Here is a 22436-nt window from a genome sequence, read left to right as displayed (position 1 = left end):
GCACCAGAGTAATCGCAAGACTAAATAGTGCACTTGCTTGTACTGTTTTCTGGTGAAGGGCTCTACAATGGGCTCCACCACCTGCCTGTCTCCATGGATATGTTATTTATTTACCTGGATTGGTCAAAATTACGGCAGTTGCCTTTAAATGATCTTGCATTAATTCCAATCCAAGTGTTTTATTGCTCAAAAACAGCTGAAAAAATACATTGTGGGAGGTCGCTTCTGACCTGTAACTTGCCCTGCTGGGGTCACCATCTTGTCTCCATAGATATATACATTTAATCCCATATTATAGAAAATGCATGCATCAGGTGGCCCCCCCCCGCTCGAAAGGTTACATAGTAGTTACAAATTATACAGCGCTTTTCCACCTTCAAGGCACATTCAGCGCTTTTCATCAAAGAACTTGTCAGTGTCTTTCCCATGAACCTGAGGGAGTTGGCGTTGCACCACTACAGCCCCCCATGTTCAGACCAAAGTTCAAATTGCCAACCTTCAGATCAGAAGATGACCACCCTGCCAACTGAGCCACTGCCTCCTCTTTTTTACTCAGAAGACAGAAATTGGGTGCAGCCTGTTGTTTATTGACATGGCTTCATTTCTTTTTAGATATTAGGTCCAAAGTTTAGTCTAATGGAAAGTAACAGTAGCTAAATCTGTATGTGCAGACAAACCTTTCTCTTGTAAGATTCATGTATTAAATTTTGCACTTGGTTCCTGACAATTAAAGACTAAACTAAACTACAAAATCCTTAAGGTGCTCTTTTTTATCGCTCATGTTTTCATCGCTTTCATTAACTTTATCACATTCATCCTGTCCAAGTAGTCTATCTGTGGAATGGGAAGGTGAGCTGCTGATGTTTGATAAGAATAGCTTTCTAATAGTTTTCAGCTCTCTTGATTTTGAAAGCATCTTTTCCTTGTCATTTGTCAAAATGTCACTCATTCCAGTTTGCAATGTGCTAGGCCTACTGGCATGGATTTAAGACCATCTTTCTTATCTTTTCTCATCTTACATTTACCCACTGTCTGATCGGCAGCTGGTTCATCTTCATATGTATTAGTATAGTGAAATATTTGGCCAGAGCTTGTTTGCAAGGGGCACAGCATGTAAATAAGAGTGTTTACTTTACCATTATTAGTAGTAGTAGTATTATTTGTCTTATGCCAGCTATTTTTATTATCATTATTATTTTATTTTTATTTTCTTCCCTCCATTCCCTATTAAGATATGAGAGGTCCTGTTTACAGACGTTTTGTTAATAAGAGTTTTTGTTTTTGTTCATAAGAGTTCTTCTATTAAGAGTGTTTTTTTTTTTTAACTTCCTATAAGTTATCTGTCCTTTCCTCCTGAATCTATTTGCGTTGTAACACCAAAATTTCCCCATGTGTGGACAATAAAGGCATATCTTATCTTATCTTATACACTGTCCTTGACCATGTGACCATGTTCAACTGCCCTTTTCAAAAGGGCCAATGCTATTGAAGGGTTTAAAGATATGCAGGTTTTTTTTTAGGCAAGACTACATGGATAAGGCACTCAGTGTCTCTGTGGAGTGGATTGTGCCGACAGGATGGACAGGTTGTACATCAGTATTGTTAAAACCAACTTTTGTGCTGATTGATTAAAAAGGGTAAAAAAGGTGGCTTGCCCTCTCCAGGTGGGGGGGAGTCCTTGCCCTAAGTGTATCTCGGAGTCTTGTTCTCGAGGAATGGAAGGATGGAATGTGAAATTGACAGGCGGATCGGTGCAGCGGCTGCAGTGATGCGGTTGCTGCATCGAACTGCTGTAGTGAAGAAGGAGCTGAGTCGAAAAACAATGCTCTCAATTTACCGGTCAATCTACGTTCCTGCCCTCATCTATGGTCATGAGCTTTGGGTAATGACCAAAAGGACAAATTGCGGATACAAGCAGACGAAATGGGTTTCCTCTGCCGGGTGGCTGGGCACTCCCTTAGAGATAGGATGAGGAGCTCAGTCACACGGGGGGAGCTCTGAGTAGAGCTGCTGCTCCTCCACGTCGAGCGGAGCCAGCTGAGGAGGCTCAGGCATCTGTTCCCGATGCCTCCTAGGCGCCTCCCTGGGAGGTGTTTTGGGCATGTCCCACCAGGAAGAGGCTCCGAGGAAGACCCAGGACATGTTGGAGGAACTATGTCTCCCGAGGAAGACCCAGGACATGTTGGAGGAACTGTCTCTCTCTCTGTGTGTGTGTGTGTGTGTGTGTGTGTGTGTGCACCTAAACACTGGGCCAAGAATCACCTGTGAAGAGGAACATGACAGGCCATGGCAAATCTTAAATAATGACAAAACATTAGATAGATTTTCCTAATTTGAGTATAATTATTACAACGTTTTAAAATATGCTAAATAAATAGTCGCCAAAGAGTGCATGCATCTTTGACATAAAACAACAACTTTTTTTCAATGTAAAGGTTTTAGCACTAATTGAAAATGTTCATGTCAGTGTAAATTATTTCAAAAGATCCATGGACCCAACGTGCAGCTTCAAGTAAAAGTGATTTCTTTAGGTGCATTTCCGTGCATTTCATACAGTTCCAGGGGTCTTTGGGTTTGCTGTCACGTGGACAAAGTGTTTACGTTTGGAGCAGTAGTTTCCAGTGAATAATGATTGACATGCGATCTGGCCAATCAGAGGCCACAGAGACAGGCGCATGGCGGAAGTGGGTGCCTCACGTGAAGGTACCGCAAACCAGCTAACCGAGATTATACTGAAACGCTAATGTTCAAGATTCCTGAACTTTGGTGAAACGAGATGGTATTGACGTCAAGTTGTTGTTGCTCTACGCACTTATTTCTGGACGACAATTAGTAAAGGAGCGATGATAGTGACAACCGTCAGTTTCCTGGCTACATCTTATTTCCAGGGTGAAATTCAGGTAAACACCCTCCGCAGCAGCTAGCTTCATCTGCTAGCGCTAAGCTAACGGGACAGGACGCTCTGTTTCCCCCCAGCAGCTGTTCACAGTTTTGTTCCTGTGTGTCGTGGAGGTCTGTGTGTTTGACTTCCATATGTGCTGACTGTAGTATCTATATCGTGCTTTAAATAACTTGACATTAAAGTCTAGTAATGGAGTGACCGAGTAGTGTAGCGTAACGTTAGTAGCTATATGTATAATTAGAATAATGGGTAGACAACAAGCTAAAGTTGACTAGTTGACAATTTACTGAATAATATGAGGTCTTCCTTTGACTTAGGACCACAACTTATTTAAAAATGCAAATATGATAAAATATTGTTGCCTCCTGATTTGTAATTAGGTTTGATTACGGTTTTGTATATTTCCTGCTACGTAAATTACCCTCCCTTGTTTTCAACTACTTTGATCTGCGGCAGAAACAAAATTATCAATCATGTCAACCCAACAGAGTTATAGTTTTGCTGGGAGCTAACCATTTTGTCTTTTAGAACCATACTAATTATACAGTATTGTTATAAGCTTATAGTTTCCTTCACTGACATGATTTTGAACAAAACACTTAACTAAGCATATGTCTGCTTCTGAGATCACATGCTTCGGTTTCTGATCCTCTGCAGGTTTCCCCATTTTGCATGAGACATTATCCTGTAACCATGCTGTTCATGTTGGAGGGTTGAATGTGTTGTAAAGGAAAGGCAGTTAAAATGGCAGAACACACACACATACATTGTATTGTGAATACATGAATTAGATTTCATTTTAATCTAATAGTTTCAAATGGTATTGTCAATGATAAGCGTGGGTCTTTTTATTGAGAAAACTAAAGCAAATAATCTGTCGGTCAAAGTCTATTTTGAAGCAGATGTCAGACTAGAGGAATTTGACTTTTTGTTTAATTAAAAGTATGGTGGGGCGATCAAGTTGTGATCTCATCCTTGTGATGATCTGCTATTTTGGTCATAGCGTGATTCTCTAGTTCTCTATTTTATGCAGCTTTCTGTTTAAACTCAAACACTTTATCCCACCAACAGTTATAGGTCAGCCACTGTCATGCTGAGTAAAGTGTGAACTTTCATAAGAAGAACATAACTTGTGATACCACAATTTACCTGTATTGTGATAAAAAGTCAGAACTGGCTCCAAGTAAATCATATATATTTTAGTAATCTTGCCCACCCATAATTAAAAGTTATTAAAAAAGTTCAAGTTTAGAAAAAATGACACTCAAAGGCATTTAATTTGAAAAATTGTGATTGAGCAATACAAGGGAGGAATGGGATACATTTTTTCCCTTTTTGTACAGCCCGATAAACACAGTTTTTTCAAAACGACATAATCACTGTTATAGCTCAAGTTAGGTATTGTGGTTTTCACCATATGCAATCATCGGCCTGTATCATATCTTTACTGTGTTTTTGTAGGTGTAAAGACAACAGGTTGTGTCGACAGGGCTTGCCGTTTGTAGAAGGTCAAGCAAGCAGCTGATCGATGCCAAGATGCTGCTTTCCCTGGGAATGCTCATGCTCTCAGCCACACAAATCTACACCATCTTCACAGTTCAACTCTTTGCCTTCCTCAACCTGCTGCCAGTGGAGGCTGACATTGCTGCTGTAAGTTTTTCTAAACTCAAATGTAAACTATCGTGGTGTTTTAAAAAATGTTTATACACAAGATAATGTGCTGCTTTATCAATTGTTTTTCAGTATTCCTTTGACAATAAAACAGAGACTTTTGACGATCTTCCTGCAAGGTTTGGGTACCGGCTTCCGAGTGATGGGCTGAAGGTGAGTGCTTCGTGCTGTGGGGGGTGGTAATAATTCATATTTTCTTTGAGACATCACAGAGTCTTAATAAATATTTAATTGTTGTATAATTGTATATCATTTTTGTCATTGCCACAGTTTAGCATATGCAGCCAAATCATCCACACCAGTCAGATTCAAACATGGCTTTGTTCATAAATGATGTAATAACTGGTGTTGTTTTGATGGGGCAGTATAGCTCCCCGCCCTCTTGCTGCACACTTGTTGATCTAAACAGTGAGAATGATTCATGTCCTCTCACTGAGCTGCTCATTGTGACCAAGAACATTGTTATTGCCCAAAGCATTTGAGCAACGCATCAAAGTGGTGAAATTCTTTTACAGAAAGTTATTACTTATAATTCCAAGCCGTGACTCACCCAGACAGTGAATTAAAGAAACATTTTTCTTGTCTCAATAAATATTAAAAACATGCCTTACATTTTACTGATTGTGTAATAGTCTCTGAGTAAAGAATCCTCTACAGTTTTTGCTGTTTTAGATCTTGATGTTCAGAGATAAAATAAAACAGTTCTGGTCTCAATCAAAGCATTCTAAAGACCAAAACATGTGTCTCAAAACAGCACATGATTGTGGAGCTCTTTGCCCTTTTCAAACTAGACTAAGAAAATATTAAAGAGTGCATTATGTTCCGACAAGGAACTGGATGATTTCCGCTTAAGCTTATTTGGCTGATACTGGCAATTTTTTATACTATTGTTGCAGGTTTGAGCTTTGTTTTGGCAGCCTTAATATTCAAGACAATTAAACAAAACACAGCTCCAGATAAATTTCTTGTGGGAAAAACAACATTTTTATATTTTATAATTGTTTTCTGTCCAGACTGTTGGCTTCTGTCAAAATATGTTTCATGTGTTTTCATTGTCACACTAAATTTGTCAAGTTCTCAAGCTACCACGCACATTACACAATTTTTTGTTTCAAATTGTAATAAAAAACGTCTACATTTGTCTCTTATGCCATTAATGTACTTGGCTCTAAAGGCTCTTACAATATTCCACTTGTAGAAACAATTGACATCTCAAGGCTGTTTAACCCTCTGGTATTCCCTTCAGACAGAAACTTTTTTGCAACAGCATTTTTGTAAACTTATTTTGTAAAGGTTAAAGAGTACAATATGTACATTACAATAATGATGACAAGTAAAAACACTCCCCTAATGGGAAGTTACATTTGACTGATTGAAGAGCATTGTTTGCTCTGGCTTTTTTTCTTCCTGTGGCAAACTTCTTCATTTTGTGGGTTCTTCCATTTCTAATGGTGACTGTCAGTTCCATAACTACAGGCTAGTATATATAATTTACATGATTGCCTCTGACTGTCGCTACGTGTTTTAGAGGTTGTTGGGTAAGAATATAAGATGTCTGTCTGTGTTTTAATTAACTTGAAATTTCCAATTTATTTTTTCAGAAGTCCATATTCAGATTACAGTTGGGATAATTAGTGTGTAGATTTAAAAGTAAGAGATACAGCAGAGATGCACACAGCGCAACACATTTATCACTACATTTCAGTTGAATTAAAAGGTAAAGCCATTTTCTGACTGTTGTCTAGAGCTTCTGTCATCAGTCCAGTGTGAGGTGGCCGAGTCAGACAAGAGCAGGGGCTGAGCACAGGGATGCAGCAGAGGGCTGAGCAGAGGCTGAGCAGAGGCTGAGCAGAGGCTGAGCAGAGGCTGAGCAGAGACTGAGCAGAGACTGAGCAGAGGCTGAGCAGAGGCTGAGCAGAGGCTGAGCAGAGGCTGAGCAGAGGCTGAGCAGAGGCTGAGCAGAGGCTGAGCAGAGGGATGCAGCACAGGGATGCAGCACAGGGATGCAGCAGAGGGATGCAGCAGAGGGCTGAGCACAGGGATGCAGCAGAGGGCTGAGCACAGGGTTGCAGCAGAGGGCTGAGCACAGGGTTGCAGCAGAGGGCTGAGCACAGGGTTGCAGCAGAGGGCTGAGCACAGGGTTGCAGCAGAGGGCTGAGCACAGGGTTGCAGCAGAGGGCTGAGCACAGGGTTGCAGCAGAGGGCTGAGCACAGGGTTGCAGCAGAGGGCTGAGCACAGGGTTGCAGCAGAGGGCTGAGCACAGGGTTGCAGCAGAGGGCTGAGCACAGGGATGCAGCAAGGGGCTGAGCACAGGGGCGCAGCAGAGGGCTGGGGCTCCACTGAGAACCTCTGACTCAGAATTAGAACAGAAGTGATCAGCAGCAAGTGTATAACACAGGGTAGGGCAGCTATGGAATAGGTGGTTATAATAGGATATTTTAAAGTATCTAAGTAAATTTGGATTTCTTAATTAAGAAATCTTTTCTTAATCCAAAAAATAGCATAGAAAACTAAGCCTTGGACCATGTGATTTCCTCTTGTGTTTTTGTGTCCCTGCACAAACACCTGCTGCGGCTTTCTCAAATCAGGTCACAATGTAGCCAAAATACTTCCTCATAATATCACATGGCTCATGAAATGTTGCAGATTCTAGGATTATCAAAATCCTAGCATTTAATAATTTGAGGCAAAAGTTTTTGGAGAGTGGAGATGTTTTGAGATTATCATAAACCAAGAAAGATTAAAATTCTACCAAAAAGACATTTCTGAATAATATGCATCCTTAATGTAAATTAATGTGGAAATTGTTACACTGAAAATGTAAATTATACTGCAACTCTTTTGGTAGGTGCATTCTAGTTGAACAACCTGCTGTATAAATGTATTACAAGTGGTTAGATGCCATCCACAGAACTGTCAACACTGTGTAAATATATATGGCTGTAGTAAACCATGTCCTTGGTCTTTCTCTAGACTTTACTGAGATTCCAACTCCTTCCTTGTTGATTTCCTGTTTTTCTCTGCTCCCTTTTCTTTCTTTCTTTTTTTCATTTTCGTGACTTTTTCCTTAAGGCCAACAGGGGGCACTCTCTTCACTGCTTTACACCATATGTAATGTGATAGTTGCAGCATTATCTTAACCCTGGACCACTAATGCAGACTAAACAGAGGTTATCAAGTGTTGCCAGAATTGCTTTTGTATTGAATTAACAATCTGAACTTTAAAACAATAACTGTATTTTTATATTAAGCTCGTGTTACAATGCCTTGTCACTTCGGTAGTCGGCCGGAGCAGAGCTTAGTCAATGAAAATGAAGCATGGTGATGACAACATCCCTGTGAGAAAAAGTGCTGACTCTTCTTCATAGACCAACAGGGAATTCATCGAGCCAGGCTTTTAGAGGGAGAGAGATAGTGTGCACCATAGCACACACTTCTGTCTAGTGTCCTGGCCCTGACACATCAAATCATGTTAATTACAGCTCATTTAAGGGTGATTAAGAAACTTTAGGCTGTCCTATTTTCTGCAATTGGTTCCTGTTTTTTGCACTGCATCTGCCAGTCTCATCATCACCTTGCTATTTTTATCCTTTTTTTCCTCGCGTCTTCTGTCATTTGGTTCTTTTATCAAAATGTTCTCTCAAGATACATTTGAAATAACTAAAAGCTCTTTATGTGGATATAGGGTATTCATTCACTTGTGGCGGCGTGAGTGAGGCACAAAAGCAAATGCTGCCTTTGTCGTATTCCCAAGCCCAAATAACAATGAAACTAGATCAAATGAAGGAATTAAATGTAAGTGTGATATTGTCATGAGCAATTATTAAATGGCAAGTACAATTCTGGTTAGGTATGTGATTCAAATGTTTTATTCCTCATAATAATATTGATAAAAAAAAAAATTGTATACGGGACACAAAAATCTGGGCGTGTTACTGAGAGGTTTCTTGGTCATTTCAAAAATCCCAGGGAACGCCTTGACGAATAAAAAAAAGCCTGACACAGTTGATTTCTCCCCCTTCAGGGCTTCTTGATTGGCGCGCGTCCAGAAAATGCCTGTGAACCCATCGAGCCCCCTCCCAGAGACAACCTGACGGGGGCCTTCATCGTCCTCATCAAGCGCTTCGACTGCAACTTCGACATAAAGGTACAACCGCCGCCACGGTCCATTCCAGCACAGCAATTTATACATTATGTTTTCAGCTGCTTGCGTCCAATGACATACTGTGGATTTGATTGGCTGTTTGGCACTTGAAATCCCCACTGTAGCGGTGGAAAATGTATAGATAAATATGATACCGGTATTGCTGCTTTGGAGATGTGTATAATTTGAATGTTAAGTATATTGTTTGTAATTAAAAAAAAACGATATACTAGCTGCAAAAAAAGCTGATTTAATATTAATGATACTTGAATCATGACATTTACAAGAACCTGTAAGAACATTTATAAGGATTGCTGTAGCATTTTGTGAACATTTTCATCAGTAAAAGGTGGATTTATGAACCGATTTACTTTGGACACAAAAGCGGAGGCTGCCATTCACTTCCCTAAACACAACTTCCCGGATGCGCTTCTATTCCTGTTCTGCTGTGTGGACTTTTTCCCTTTTTTGCTGCGAAATGTTTGAGTAGCTATTTAGTCGATTTCTTTTGCAATCTGAGACTTTGCTGCCACTTATTTGGAGTGAGATTTTTTGCTTTAGACTGGGCAGCAGAATCCAGTTTTCTTATTTTCATAGTGCTTCGCGTGCCAAGCAGAATTAACGGGTGAATGTTTTTGACTTTGCGGTGGCTGCGAGGGAGTTTATGCAGTTTAAACACTGTCAAATCACATTTTAGACTTGCATCTCGTTCATTCTTTCAAACATTTGTGGCTGTTTTGTCTATTTTCTTCATCGTGTCGCTCTTCCTCTGACGTGTACCCTCACTTTTTCCCTCTTCGTTGTAAATCTGGTTCAGCTGTGCGACCTTATAAGGGCATACAACCTCAAACGCACACACTTGGACACGCAGAGTCGCTCTTTGAGGAGGCAGTGAGGTGTTCCCTGGACTCGAGCGTAACCAGACTCCATTTCACATAGCTAAGTGTCAGCCAGACTCGCAAAGTATACAAACACACACGCCTTTTTCTTTACATCGATGTTTAGTAGCACACTTTAATAAAAGGTATTCAAAACATGTGATACATTTGAAATGAAAAACATCAATAAAAACCCTGTGCAACATTTGCCACGAAAAACTTCATTAAAAACTCTATAAACAAAAATAACAATTTTTGCCCTTAACACAGCTTTAGAAAGTGACTAGCACGCCATGGCTTAATATGTTGACTGTGTTTTTTCTGTTGGCCTTTGAGTGACATCCAAACATCGTCTTACACCATCTGTGCTCGATCAAAAGGTGACTAGAAGGTCAACTGTAGCAAAGCGACCATCAGTTATGAAACATATCTGTGCTGTGCTGCTTAGCGGTATATTTGAGTCACAATGTATAAAATTGAAGAACAAAATTTTAAGATTTTGACCTTTTAACTTGATTTAGAGCAGGTCCCCCCAGCTGCAACATTATCTCCTCCAGAATTGGTCTGGTTATTTATTGGTCTCTTGCTAAAATAAAACAGACATGTTGAGGAATAATTATAACAAAGTCTAATACATGATTGGATGTATTATATTATTCTGTTGTGTGGTTTTTGTCTGCGACACTTCCATAACAATGTTATTTAGTGCCTACCAGTACACGTAAATGGGTGATAATGAACAGTAAATCTGGGTAATTATTAAGCCAGAGGAAACGCTCTCATAAAACATTTGGACATTACACACTGTGCGAGAGCAGAGAGCAACAGCTAGATTCAGAGAGAAGCAACAATTTGGAGCTGATTTGTCTTGTAGTTTTGTCTGATTCTCGCTGTGTCTCTCCTGTGCCACTCCAACTATTCAGCCCTCCCTCTCTTTCAGCTCCCTCCAGAAGCTGCAGAGGAAACAAAGGAATAATAGATTCCATCTTGACCATGACAAGACAGCTGTGTGTAAATGTGTGTGTGCACGGCGGTCAAAATGTGCACCCGCCAACACACGCGCGTACATGCCTTCCTGCCCCACGAGGCTGTCCCCTTTGCATCACAATTATCCACAATGTGCCTGCAGTAAGTGACTGAAATGGGCAATAAAACGGACACTCTGCTACTTAACCCCGCACAGTTCGCTGTTAGCGCCTCGCACCGGCACAGCGCACTCCCACAGCACGTGCAGCGATAAGACGGGGCGCGGAGTAGGATAACCGCTGCGATGAGAGCGGCTCGAGTGGGATCAAGTATAGGCCGTGTTAATGGCTTGCGGCTTGGTCTGCGTCGCTCTGGTGGAGGCACAAGAAAGCATTCCCAAATTCCCCTGAAAAACAAAAAAAATCCCCAGAGATGGATGGTTTTGGACTTCCTGTATTGGCTTTGAGGGAAGAGTGGGCGGAGTCATTGGTGACCTTTTTGACCTTTCCATAAGAGCGGGGGGGAAGAGGGGGGGGAAACTCAATACTTTCTTCCTTTTTTCCCCTCCAATGTGGCCTCACCTCCTTATTGGCCAGATTCTGTGCAGGCTCTAGGTCCATCTCTCTAATAACAGACGCACACAGTCCAGAAGAGACATTATGTAACTTGCAGCTCAGATATTATGTCCAGCTCTGGAAACCATGTTGTTCATTCTTTAAACATTTAAACCTCTCCTGTCCTGTTTACACATCCAGAGAAGTGTTTAGACCATTCAACATACCTGTATTGTATCTGTATAGTAAGTCAGCGAAACACATTATTCAGATCAAAGCTACATTTATTTATTGTAAGGCTATTTTAAAAAATGTCAAAAAATAATAAACAATTTCAATTAAATTTTCATCATTTAATAACATTTTTGGTGACTATTCTCTGTAAAAAGTCTCAATCTACCATCTACTTTGACTAGTCGACTTTCAAAAGAATAATCTCTGACTAGTCGACTACTGATATAATCGCTGTTACATGTACATATGATAGACGTTTGAATCATCTTGCAAAAATGTAACTTTCTGACTCTAGTGAAGCAAAGCAAGCAAAAGGTTTAGGTTCAAGTCCCTCCCTATCTTATCTTAAAGGCGTGGTTTCCGTGTCTGTTTATCAGATGCAGCCCAAAGATCTTGACCAGATGTTGTAACTCTTCAAATTTAGATGTCATGTCATAACCATGGTAACCGTGACTAGTCGACTACAATAAATAAGTAGTTTTATTTTGATAATTGCAATAGTTATCTGGAATATATAGACAAAGACCGTGGCATTATTAAATCAAAATGTCAAAGTATAAATAAAATAAAATATTGTCCATTTAAAAGCTTTCGGCCATGATATCATTGATAATGTATTTAAAAGGGTGAAAAGATGAAAATAATCTTTTAACTACTTAAATAATCGTTAGTTACAGCCTCTAGTGCCTGGTTATTCGGCTAAGCAATACTTATTACTAATATTCTGGTCTCAAAAATAAGTATATTGACGAATGTTATAATCAAAATTAATTAGTATTGTTCAATTCAGTATATTCTCCAAAAAAGTCAAACTGAATGTAAATGTTGAAGTCACATGAATCTTACTTTATTCAGGCAATTTTAATGTAATAAAGCTGGTCACATGTTGTAACTTATTAGAAAAGGGAAACTATACTGCATACGTGTTATTGTGACATCCTTCAGCGTGTCCTCGGCCTGTCAGCGTTCTCGTCACCGATCATTTATCGTGTAACCAGGAGTCCTATGTGAATCCCTCTGGTCTGTTTTCGCCGCGGTGACCTCACAGCCCGGAGCGGCACACATCGACCCCGGTCTCGACGCCAACAAAGATCTCGCACACTCTCTGTCGGGTCCCATGACGGGGTATAACTGTGGCTGACTGAATGGATGACTAGCTCGTGTCTGAGGAGGGAGGCCCCACCAGCTAATGTCGCAGAGATGTTTTTCAGGCTTGTTTTCATGTCCGGGACTGTTTGTTGTGGCAACCAGTGCTCTGACGGCCTATAGGACACCCAGAATGCACTCTGTGAGGCCGAGAGAGTGTAAAGAGTTCACAAGTTACAGTTTTCCCCTAAGTCATCACTGAACACGGTGGTCTATATACTTTGTGGATGGTTGTTTATGATATGCAGGTGGCTGTAGTGATGTATATGTAGTGCCATAATATTCAAATGTTAATCAGTGAGATTATGGGCTTGTCTGTCATTCGATTTGCGTTGCTTTTTTAATTTATTTTAAACACAGAAAAAAACATAACATCAAATAGAAGAGCCCAAGCGAAAGATATGTCCAAAGGTAATCTTTTTCATTTTTTTAATTTCAGTTAATTCGGTCCAGTCCTTGATTGATGGTTCAGTTTGTGTCATCCATTTAATTGTTATGTCCTTTCCCCCTTCAGCCAGTAGTATGATACCGATTTTATATCAGTGACTATGTTTACATGCACCATAATGCTGTTTACATATCATTTCAATAACCTTTTAACTCCAATTTTGACTGGTTTCAGTATCAATATTTGCTCAAATACACAATACACAAACTAGGAATTTGCTTCGATGCCAATGTGCAACGTAAAACAAATAATATAACAATAAACTTAAATATAGCCGCAAGCGGCAATGATCGGCCCTCGCCACGCCGCCGCCACACCGCCGCCACGCCGCAAGAGGAGGGGGCGCTAACGCACCCCAATTGTCCTTTTATTACGCCTACTGCTGAATCTGTGACGCTGTCACATCTTCTCCCCTTTGTTTTACCATCAAAAAGCTATTTTATTTTGAATTCTTGGCAAAATGTGCGGCTTTGCCGCACAGACACCGTGACTCTTTGAATAAAAATGTGGATAACTTTTGATGGTCCTGAAGATGAGTCTCACCAAATTTCAGGTTAATAGGGCTGACGCCCTGGGAGGAGTTTGTGAAAGTATAAAGTGTAAACATGTTCTGGCGATTTCCCCATTGGAATAACATGAAAGGTTTCGGTCATCGTTACGGCAACGCCATAACAATTATGACATGGGTCTCATTGACTTTTTTGATGGGGATGCTAAAATTGAGTTGTGTGTCAAATTTCATATAATTTCGCAAAACTAAACATTTAACCTCCATATAAAATCTGTAGGGGGCGCTGTGGCGCCAAATGAATTTATTTCACTTCAAGTAGGTTTAGGGCAAAGAGTTTAACAACTGATTCTAATTTGACGCAATTCGGACTTTATCTGCGCAAACGGCAGAAATTTTAAATATGGGAGATTTCTGAAATTCTAGCTACAGTTTGCGGCTTCGCCGCACAGAGACCGTGACAGGTATCAATATAATTTGGATAACTTTTGATGTCCCACTCCTCAGTAGCATTTTCACCAAATTTCAGCTTTTTAGGGCCAACGCCCTGGGAGGAGTTCGTAAAAGTACGACGTTTGGAAAAACTCCGAAGTCATGTTTAGCCATTTTTGAAGCAATATGGCCGACATTTGGTTGGGCGGACGGCGTTGCCGTAATAATATTTTTTACTTCTCTTGTCACCATCTACCTCTGCGCCAAATTTCATGATTCTACGATCAGATTTTTTTTGGGTCATTTCCCATCTCTCAATGCATTTTTGGTACATTTGGGGGCGCTGACGCGCCAATTTTTTTTATTTTAGAAAAGGGAAATAGCCAGAATGTAGAGAGGCACGATTTTTAGAGGTGTGCAAATTTTTGTGACTTTTCGTAAAATGTTCACTGGGTGAAAAATAGGGGGGTTGGTCCCGAGAAGAAAGAAGAATAATATTCCGATGCGAAAACAATGTTTCCCATTTTTCAAATATCATAAACTATACATTTTCGGAAAGCGCGAGCGCTTTCCTACCTCATGGTGTGGGTCCCTGGTCACTGACGGGTACTTTCGTTAATTTTGAGTGGGCTCCGCCCACTTTGTGTTTTTGGCCCTCTATACAGTAATAATGTTCAATTTTTGCATTACATGCTTATATGCACGGAACATGCAAGAGATGGGGAACGTATTCGTGAGGTACTTAGCGCAAATGAGTGCTTTATATATGATATACATCTCAATGTAAAGTGCTCGTTTAGTGCGCACTTTTGCAACGGTAATGTTCCATTTTCCTACTACTAATTAGTATGCATGGGGCGTGCATGAGTGAAGGAGTGCGTTAGTGAGTGTTTGGAAGTGGGCGAGCGCTTCGCGCTCGATTTCGTGCGCACTTTCGCAGCCGTGCTTCGCACGGCCTTACGAGTATAATAGGCCTCTCGCCAGCTTGTGGCGCTCGGGCCTAATTAGTATCAATTAGTGCCTGATTTTTGATACTTTTGACAGCCTTAGTATCTTGTATTTTCATTAAAGTGTCCCATTTTAGGTTTAACTAGTTTGTCTGTGTTTTTCCTCTGTATTTTATTGTGGCCATAAAATATAATAATAAATACTTATAATATCTGTGGACAATTAAAACAATATGATTAGTGGTTCATCATTTACTGGCGATACGTTCCTCTTTGCCACTAAATTAATGTTTAACCACCATCGTCTTACCTTTTGTGTAAATATCACACATGCTTCGCTTCAGGAGCCTCAGCTCTCAGTGTTTAGTGAAGTCTTTATCTAATCAGCCCTTTGGACCTTGAAACTAAAGCCTGAAGAATTCCTCAGAAGGAGCGACAGGAGGGAGGGACCAGGATGAATGAGTAACAAAGCGAGCGCATACAGAGAAGAGACGCTTTAAAGGTTGTGATGATGGCAGACAAGTCGGGATAAATACTTTATTGCCTTATTGTGAAATGAGCAATATATTTATGGCATTCTGTTCTTTTTTTTTTGCAAGTGGGAAACGTTTGTTCTTATTTTTGAAGTGGCGTTTGAGCTGTCGAGAGTCAAATAACAAACTCATCTATTTAATTTACGACTATTACTAACTTGTGGGAACTTTCAAAAGAAGAATTTGGAAGAGTAATTGATTTAAATGAAACCCATTGTTACTTGTATATGATATTAAGCATTAATTATTCATGGTTTTAAACTATTTTAAACTATTTTAAACTCTTGGCGGTGGAAGAAGATGTGGAGCTGAGATTTGTTGGCGCTCATGTAAGGCTGGGCAATTAATCGAATCATGTGAAATCGTCAAACATTTGGGAGGCTTTTTTGAATCGAGAGTCCACAGACAATCCTCTCAGTACAGAACAGATAAAACATGTGGTTTTGAGGAGAAGTCAGACTTTGGTGGAAGAGATTTGATGATTATTTGTGTTAAATGGCACAGATAAAAAGTCTGTATAGTTTATGTTCATGAACTCATTACTAAAAGCCATGTTTACTTTGTTTTCGAAAAGACAAAATTAAATCAAATAAAAACTAAAAATCGGAAATCAAGATTAGTCAATGTGAGGAAAAAATAAGTTTACACGTTTTGCTTCTACATCTGCACCGCAAGAAAGTGATTTGTGGCGTTACGTTTCTCTCTTGATGTAAAACAAGAGATGACATTAGATCGCGTGAGCAGAGTGAGCTTCATTTACAAAGAGCTGAACTCGAGTCTGCTCTATGCAAAGTGTGTGCGCGAGGGCGGCACCAGTAAAACACACTGGTCATTTTACAGGCTTCCCTATAAGTGCGCTCGCTGTTTCATAAGCGCGGTCAGGATGCAGGAGGAAAACTGATAGCAAGACAAATAATGCTGCAGAGGTGAGAGACAAATGAAAGCAATTATAGCCTGCGAGAGGAGTCGACATGTTCGCGCCGCAGTGGCCCGTGATACGACTGCAGACACGCCACTTAAATATGAATTAAGTTGCAAAAAAGCGGCGATACAGCAACTGAAATTTTGTTTTGAATTCACTTGAAAAAAACACGGTAACTTTGCCACAGTTTGTAGCTCCCGTTTTCCAATTGTTGTTCAGAAGATATGCGAAATGAGGATATCGAGCGTATCGTCTATAAATAAAACTTGTCCATAAAAATAGATCATTTGATTATTGTCAAAAACGCCCTGCCCTATTCTGTGGCATCATTTACACACTTCCAGTCATCTGTGACCCGCTGAAGTCTGCTGTATGTAAACACTAGCCACAGCTAAAGGACAAGTGCACAGTCCATTGACCTGAAATGGAAATCCTGTGAATACTTGTTTGTTTGTTTTTTACATGGAGGTATATTTTCTCAGTAACGCCTCTTCTCACAATCACAGAAGTAGAAAAGGTCCATTATAGTCGTGCATTACGCTGTTGGCCTTCAGAGTAAACTCACAGCTCTGAACCAAGGATGTATAAGCCCTTTTACTGGCACCAAATGAAAAAGTCATTTGTTTATCTGGGAATGGTGAAGTTAAAGAGTGAATGTTTAATGTAATAGTAGCTGGAGTGTAGAGTTTGACATTGAAGAAACAAACAAAACATTCTAAATCCTAATAATGATCTCCAAACTAGATATTGAACTGTTTGTTGTTTTTTATTAAAACCTAAAGAGCCCACAAAACATCCATAATAAGCCAAATAGTCAAAAGAAAGTCCATTAGATTTGTCAATTTCCAAATTAAGTCTCCATCGATCGTTTGTCCATTATCATGTCAGTCCAGTCCTTGATTGTAGGTGCAACTTGTGCAAGTATGCTCATTTATGTTGTCCATGGCAGGAGTCCTGAGGCCCTGCACAGAAGTTAATGAGCAAAGTTATATGCAACAGGCTTGTGTGGTAAGAGAGGGAGTTGACTTGCATCGTCTTTGTGGTGTTGGTTGGACCCAAAAGAAAAAAATGGTGTGTTTCTGGTAACCCGACCCACCTGGATTTCAAAATAAAGAAAACCCGACCGTAAATATCTTATTGCATATTTACTGGCCATACATTTCGATAATGTCAAATTGTGAGAGCAAATCCAAAAGCTGCGGGGAAAAAATGCAAAACCTGTGCAAGGATTTAGAAATATATATTTTTAAAAAATTAAAAAATCCGACCTACCTACCTGGATTAAAAAAAAAAAAAAAAATTGGCCTTAGTTACATTTCTGTAGCTCTGCGTGTGCCTGCTAAACTTGTGCAACCTGTAAGTTGTACATTTTGGGTGTCATAGAGCGGTTGACGCTAACAGAAAACGCTGCCTCTTGTCACAACAGTCTGCAGATGCGATTGCTCACAGAAAGGCCTCCTGCTGCAGACACAGATCCCTCCTCGGAGTCGGGAGTGTGCTGGTATTTAAAGCCACGCTCCATTCTATTGATTTCTTTCCTTTCTAAGACGGCTGCATCTCAGTTTCACCGGCTCGCTCTGTCTCGGGCCCTCTCCTGTTCCCAGCCTCTGCGCCGTCTCAGGAATGCATTGAATGCCCTTATCTCTGCCCATGAAAACACTGCTGCAGAGGTTGAATTCTTCTGCAGAACCAAGACACACAGAAGGGCTTGTGTGTTGACATGTGCTCCGCTTACACGCCAGAAGGAACCGCCAGGGCACAGAAAGTTATGGACAGCGTGTATGATACAGCTCGTGTTCAAAGAGAAAAATGTTCCAAGCGATAAACGGTAATTGTGATAATCGCCGTATTTCCACCAGATTCTGCAGATAACTGTTACTTATACGTGTTGTTCTACACGCTCAGATCATTGTTGTTTTCTCTTATAACTAAGTACCCCCTTATAACTAAGTACTACTTTTCCTGATTAGTTGTAGTAAGGCCTTGATCTAGAAATAAAAACTGATGTCATGTATCATAACCTTTTCTTCGTATCAAGATAGATATTTTACACTCGTTGCTTTTCAGACGAACCCGGAGTTGTCCTCTGTCAGCTTTCTTCAGTGTTTTCTTCGTCCACATTTCTCCTCACACAGGAGGAGCCATTGATACTTGTGCACAATACATTGTCTGAGGCCGACACATGGCATCACAATGCTGTTGATGCTAAATACGCTGCCTCACGTCACGTATGCCTGTGCATAAAATTACAATGACAAGGCCTTCACAAAAGCCATTCTGTAACAGCATTCACCCTTACGACAATGCACCAGCACATTGTTCCTCCAGCACAAACCAAAGGAGAGAAGGTCCTGCTCTCATGTACAGAACTCTGTTGGAGCATCAACATATGGGCTTTCCTGCCAGTCAAAGCAGATATAATTCAAAGGTTGCACTTTATGTGGTATAGCAGATGTACCAGGTGCAGTACAGAGGATTAAAGATATAGTTTGGTGTATGTGTGTGTAGCTGGTTTTGAAAAAGAACTATAATCTCAACAGTGCTTTAATGCTTGAGTGTTTTTCCTTCTCAGTTTATGGTCAGAAAATGTATTCAGCTCAGAACCGCTGCACTAGCACTGACTCATGATCGTCTGCAGTGAGTATTTAGATCAGAACGAGTCATTTTGGGTTTTCTTCTGTAACTGGTTTTAAGTCATACGATCTGGCAACTCATAGTATGAGGCTCATTCTGCTTTTTTGTTGAAATAATGTTATTGTAATGAAGAATAAATCATCAACATTGTAATTTTTGTCCATGTCGATATTAAATTCTCCCTTAACATGCGAAGATCAATTGACCTAGATTTCTGTCTCAGGCGGGGAAAATTAATCTGTATGAAAATATTGACATGTGTTCTCTAGATTTGATTTTTTTCTATTTTGTAAGCTTTTCTCATATTGCTCGCTTTATTGCTTTGTGCTCGTCTTGTTTATCAGTGAGTTTTGATTTAGAATAGAGACAATATGATGAACATTCACACGGCCCATTGAAAGTGTCGTCTCCCACACATTTTCAGATGAGGCATTTTTCTCTTGCTCACTATATGAACCAGGCAGACTGTAAAAGGAAATAAGGATTCATTTCAAGATTGTTTTGGTCACATCCCGTTTCCACCACCACATCTGCAGTCCGCACCGAGCTGCAACAATGGTTACACAGGATACAGGAGCCACAAAAACAGCCTGGCAGATGCAAAATCCTCATGACGTCAATTTCCCGTGCACAACTCGCTACTTTGAATACGTTTTACAGTTTTAGTTCTTTCCGTTGAAGGCACTACACTCTAAAAACGGGCCATCATTTAAGTTCACTTGAGGAATTGGTTTCATGTATTTCAACAGTGCTAAATAGTACAACATTTAATTAAGATTAAGATTAAGATATTCCTTTATTGTCCCACATGGGGAAATTTCATTGGTGCAACGCAGGTAGATACAGAGGTAGATACAGAAGAACAGATCACTTATAGGAAGTCTGAAAAACACTTTCAGTAGAAGATCTCCTATAAATAAATAAAAACTCCCATAGACAAATAAATAAATACCATTGCATGTGATCACGACAGTAATTGCACATGAATATGTGTCACGACAGCACATAGATTGCACATGAATTTCACAGTAATTGCACATGAATTGCACATGAATTCCAACAGCAATTGCACATATGACAGAATTGCACATGGTTAGGTCAGTATTGCGAGTGTTCAGCACTAACAGTGTTTGTTATAAAGTCTGACAGCAGCAGGAAGGAAAGACCTGCGGAACCTTTCCTTCACACAGCGAGGGTGGATCAGTCTCTCACTGAAGCTGCTCTCCAGAGCGGACAGAGTGTCCTGCAGGGGGTGACACTCATGGTCCAGCATAGATGTGAATCTAGCCAGGACCCTTCTGTCCCCCACCTCCTGCACAGAGTCCAGAGCACAGTCCAGGACGGAGCTGGACTTCTTGATGACTCTGTCCAGCCTCTTCCTCTCCCTCTCTGTGATGCTGCTGCTCCAGCAGGCCACACCGTACAGGAGCTGATGCCACCACAGAGTCGTAGAAGGTCTTCAGGAGTGGCCCTGTCACTCCAAAAGACCTGAGTCTCCTCAGGAGGTAGAGCCGACTCTGGTCTTCCCCGCGTTGATGAGGAGGTGGTTCGTCTGCGGAAATCCACCACCATCTCCTTGGTCTTCCCCGCGTTGATGAGGAGGTGGTTCCGCTGACACGAGTCCACAAAGTCCTGCGCCTGTCCTCTGTACTCCGCGTCATCGTCGTCCGTGATGAGTCCGATGATGGCAGTCATCAGAGAACTTCTGCAGGACACAGCTGTCCGTGTCATGTCTGAAGTCTGCAGTGTAAAGGGTGAAGAGAAAGGGCGCGAGGACAGTGCCCTGGGGCGCCCCCACACTGCAGGTCCGAGTGTCAGACACACAGTTCCGGGCTCTCACAAACTGGGGTCGGTCTGTGAGGTAGTCCAGGATCCACTCTGCCAGGTCATACTCCACACCAGCCGTCTCCAGCTTGTCCCTCAGGAGCAGCGGCTGGATGGTGTTGAAGGCGCTGGAAAGATCGAAGAACAGAATCCTCACAGAGCTGCCAGGCTTTTCCAGGTGAGAGAGAGAGCGGTGCAGCAGGGAGATGACGGCGTCCTCCACTCCGATGCCAGGCCGATATGCAAACTGCAGCGGGTCCATGGCTGAGCTCACGGTGGAGCGGAGGTGGTCCAGGACTAGCCGCTCCAGTGTCTTCATCAGGTGGGACGTGAGAGCCACTGGCCTGAAGCTGTTGAGGTCTTTGGGGCACGGTGTCTTAGGCACAGGTACCAGACAGGAGGTCTTCCAGACCTGTGGTACCACCCTCAGCTTCAGGCTCATGTTGAAGACATGCTCCATAACTCCACACAGTTCATCTGCGCAGGACTTAAGGAGCCTGGGGCTGATGCCATCAGGTCCTGCTGCCTTCCTCACTTTAATCCTCTTCAGCTCACCCCTCACCTGTGCTGCTGTGACAGTCAGTGGTTGGCAGGGGGACCGTGTGCTGGGGGGATGGGTGAGTCCAGGCGAAGTGGGGAGCTGATGGTCCAGGGCAGATAAGCGAAGAGGAACAGATGCAGGGCATTGTCCAGCTGTGGAAGAGGGAGCATGCAGCTGTGCAGGGGGAGGGGCGGGTGACCGATCAAACCTCAAGAAGTGAGCATTTAAATCATTCACCCACTGTAGATCCCCCTCTGTCTGGGCAGGGGGGATTTTGAAGCCCGAGATGGTTTTCAGGCTCCTCCACACTCCCTGAATGTTCTTCTGCTGCAGCTGCTCCTCCATCCTCCTCTTGTAGCCGGCCTCAGCCTGCCTGATCTTCCTCCTCAGCTCCTTCTGCACAGTCCTCAGCTCCTCCTTGTTCCCTGACCTGAAGGCTCTCTTCTTCTCCTTCAGCAGAGCCTTCAGTTCACGGTTAATCCATGGCTTGTTGTTTGGAAAACACCGCACCGTCCGGGAGGGAACAATGTTCTCAAAACAGAAGTTGATGTAGTCCGTGACGCACTCTGTGATGTTGTTGATGTCCTCCCCATGTGGGTCATAAAGCTCAGTCCAGACAGTGGTGCTGAAGCAGTCCCTCAGAGCCTCCTCGCTCTCAGCAGACCACATCCTCACCTCACGGGACACCACAGGCTGCCTGCGCACGATGGGTTCATACACAGGCCTCAGATGTACAAGGTTGTGTTCCGAGCTGCCCAGGGGAGGGAGGGGGGAAGAGGAATAAGCCTCCTTGGTGTTGGCAAAAAACAAGTCCAATGTTCTATTGTTCCTGGTGGGGCAGGTAATATACTGGGTGTATGTTGGTAGAACAGAAGAGGGAGAAGCACTGGAAGAGGAATTGCACTTAATGGGTGTGTTATTGATCATTATTGAAGTCACAACTGTTTGGATTTCTGTGGTTAACAGCAGTTGTCGGTTATTGGCTCATAAGACCCATAAGTTTAGGCCTGTGCGATTAATAGAATTTATAATCCTGAATTCAATTATTGTTGTATTAAATTATAAAAAGGTTACAATTGAAATGTCGAGGGCTGCAACTAATGATTATTTTTGATTAGTCAAACAATGATTTCTATTGTATATTAGGCTTT

General features: G+C 41.6%; 1 protein-coding gene across 1 annotated transcript in view; it reads left to right on the top strand.

Moving 5' to 3' along the window:
* Positions 1-2705: 2705 nt before the first annotated feature.
* rnf13 (ring finger protein 13) overlaps positions 2706-22436 on the top strand; it is a 28629-nt gene continuing 8898 nt past the window's right edge. The window contains exons 1-4 of the mRNA XM_072438861.1: positions 2706-2900; positions 4364-4552; positions 4646-4726; positions 8599-8721. Of these exons, the coding sequence (XP_072294962.1) occupies positions 4439-4552; positions 4646-4726; positions 8599-8721 (318 nt within the window). The 5' untranslated portion in view covers positions 2706-2900; positions 4364-4438. The remainder of the gene's footprint in view (positions 2901-4363; positions 4553-4645; positions 4727-8598; positions 8722-22436) is intronic.

Source organism: Eucyclogobius newberryi, unplaced genomic scaffold (assembly GCF_026437365.1).
Source record: "Eucyclogobius newberryi isolate DKJ021-1_F unplaced genomic scaffold, fEucNew1.0.hap1 SCAF_9, whole genome shotgun sequence".
NCBI classification, from domain to species: domain Eukaryota; kingdom Metazoa; phylum Chordata; class Actinopteri; order Gobiiformes; family Gobiidae; genus Eucyclogobius; species Eucyclogobius newberryi.
This window is presented reverse-complemented; position numbering and strand designations above follow the sequence as displayed.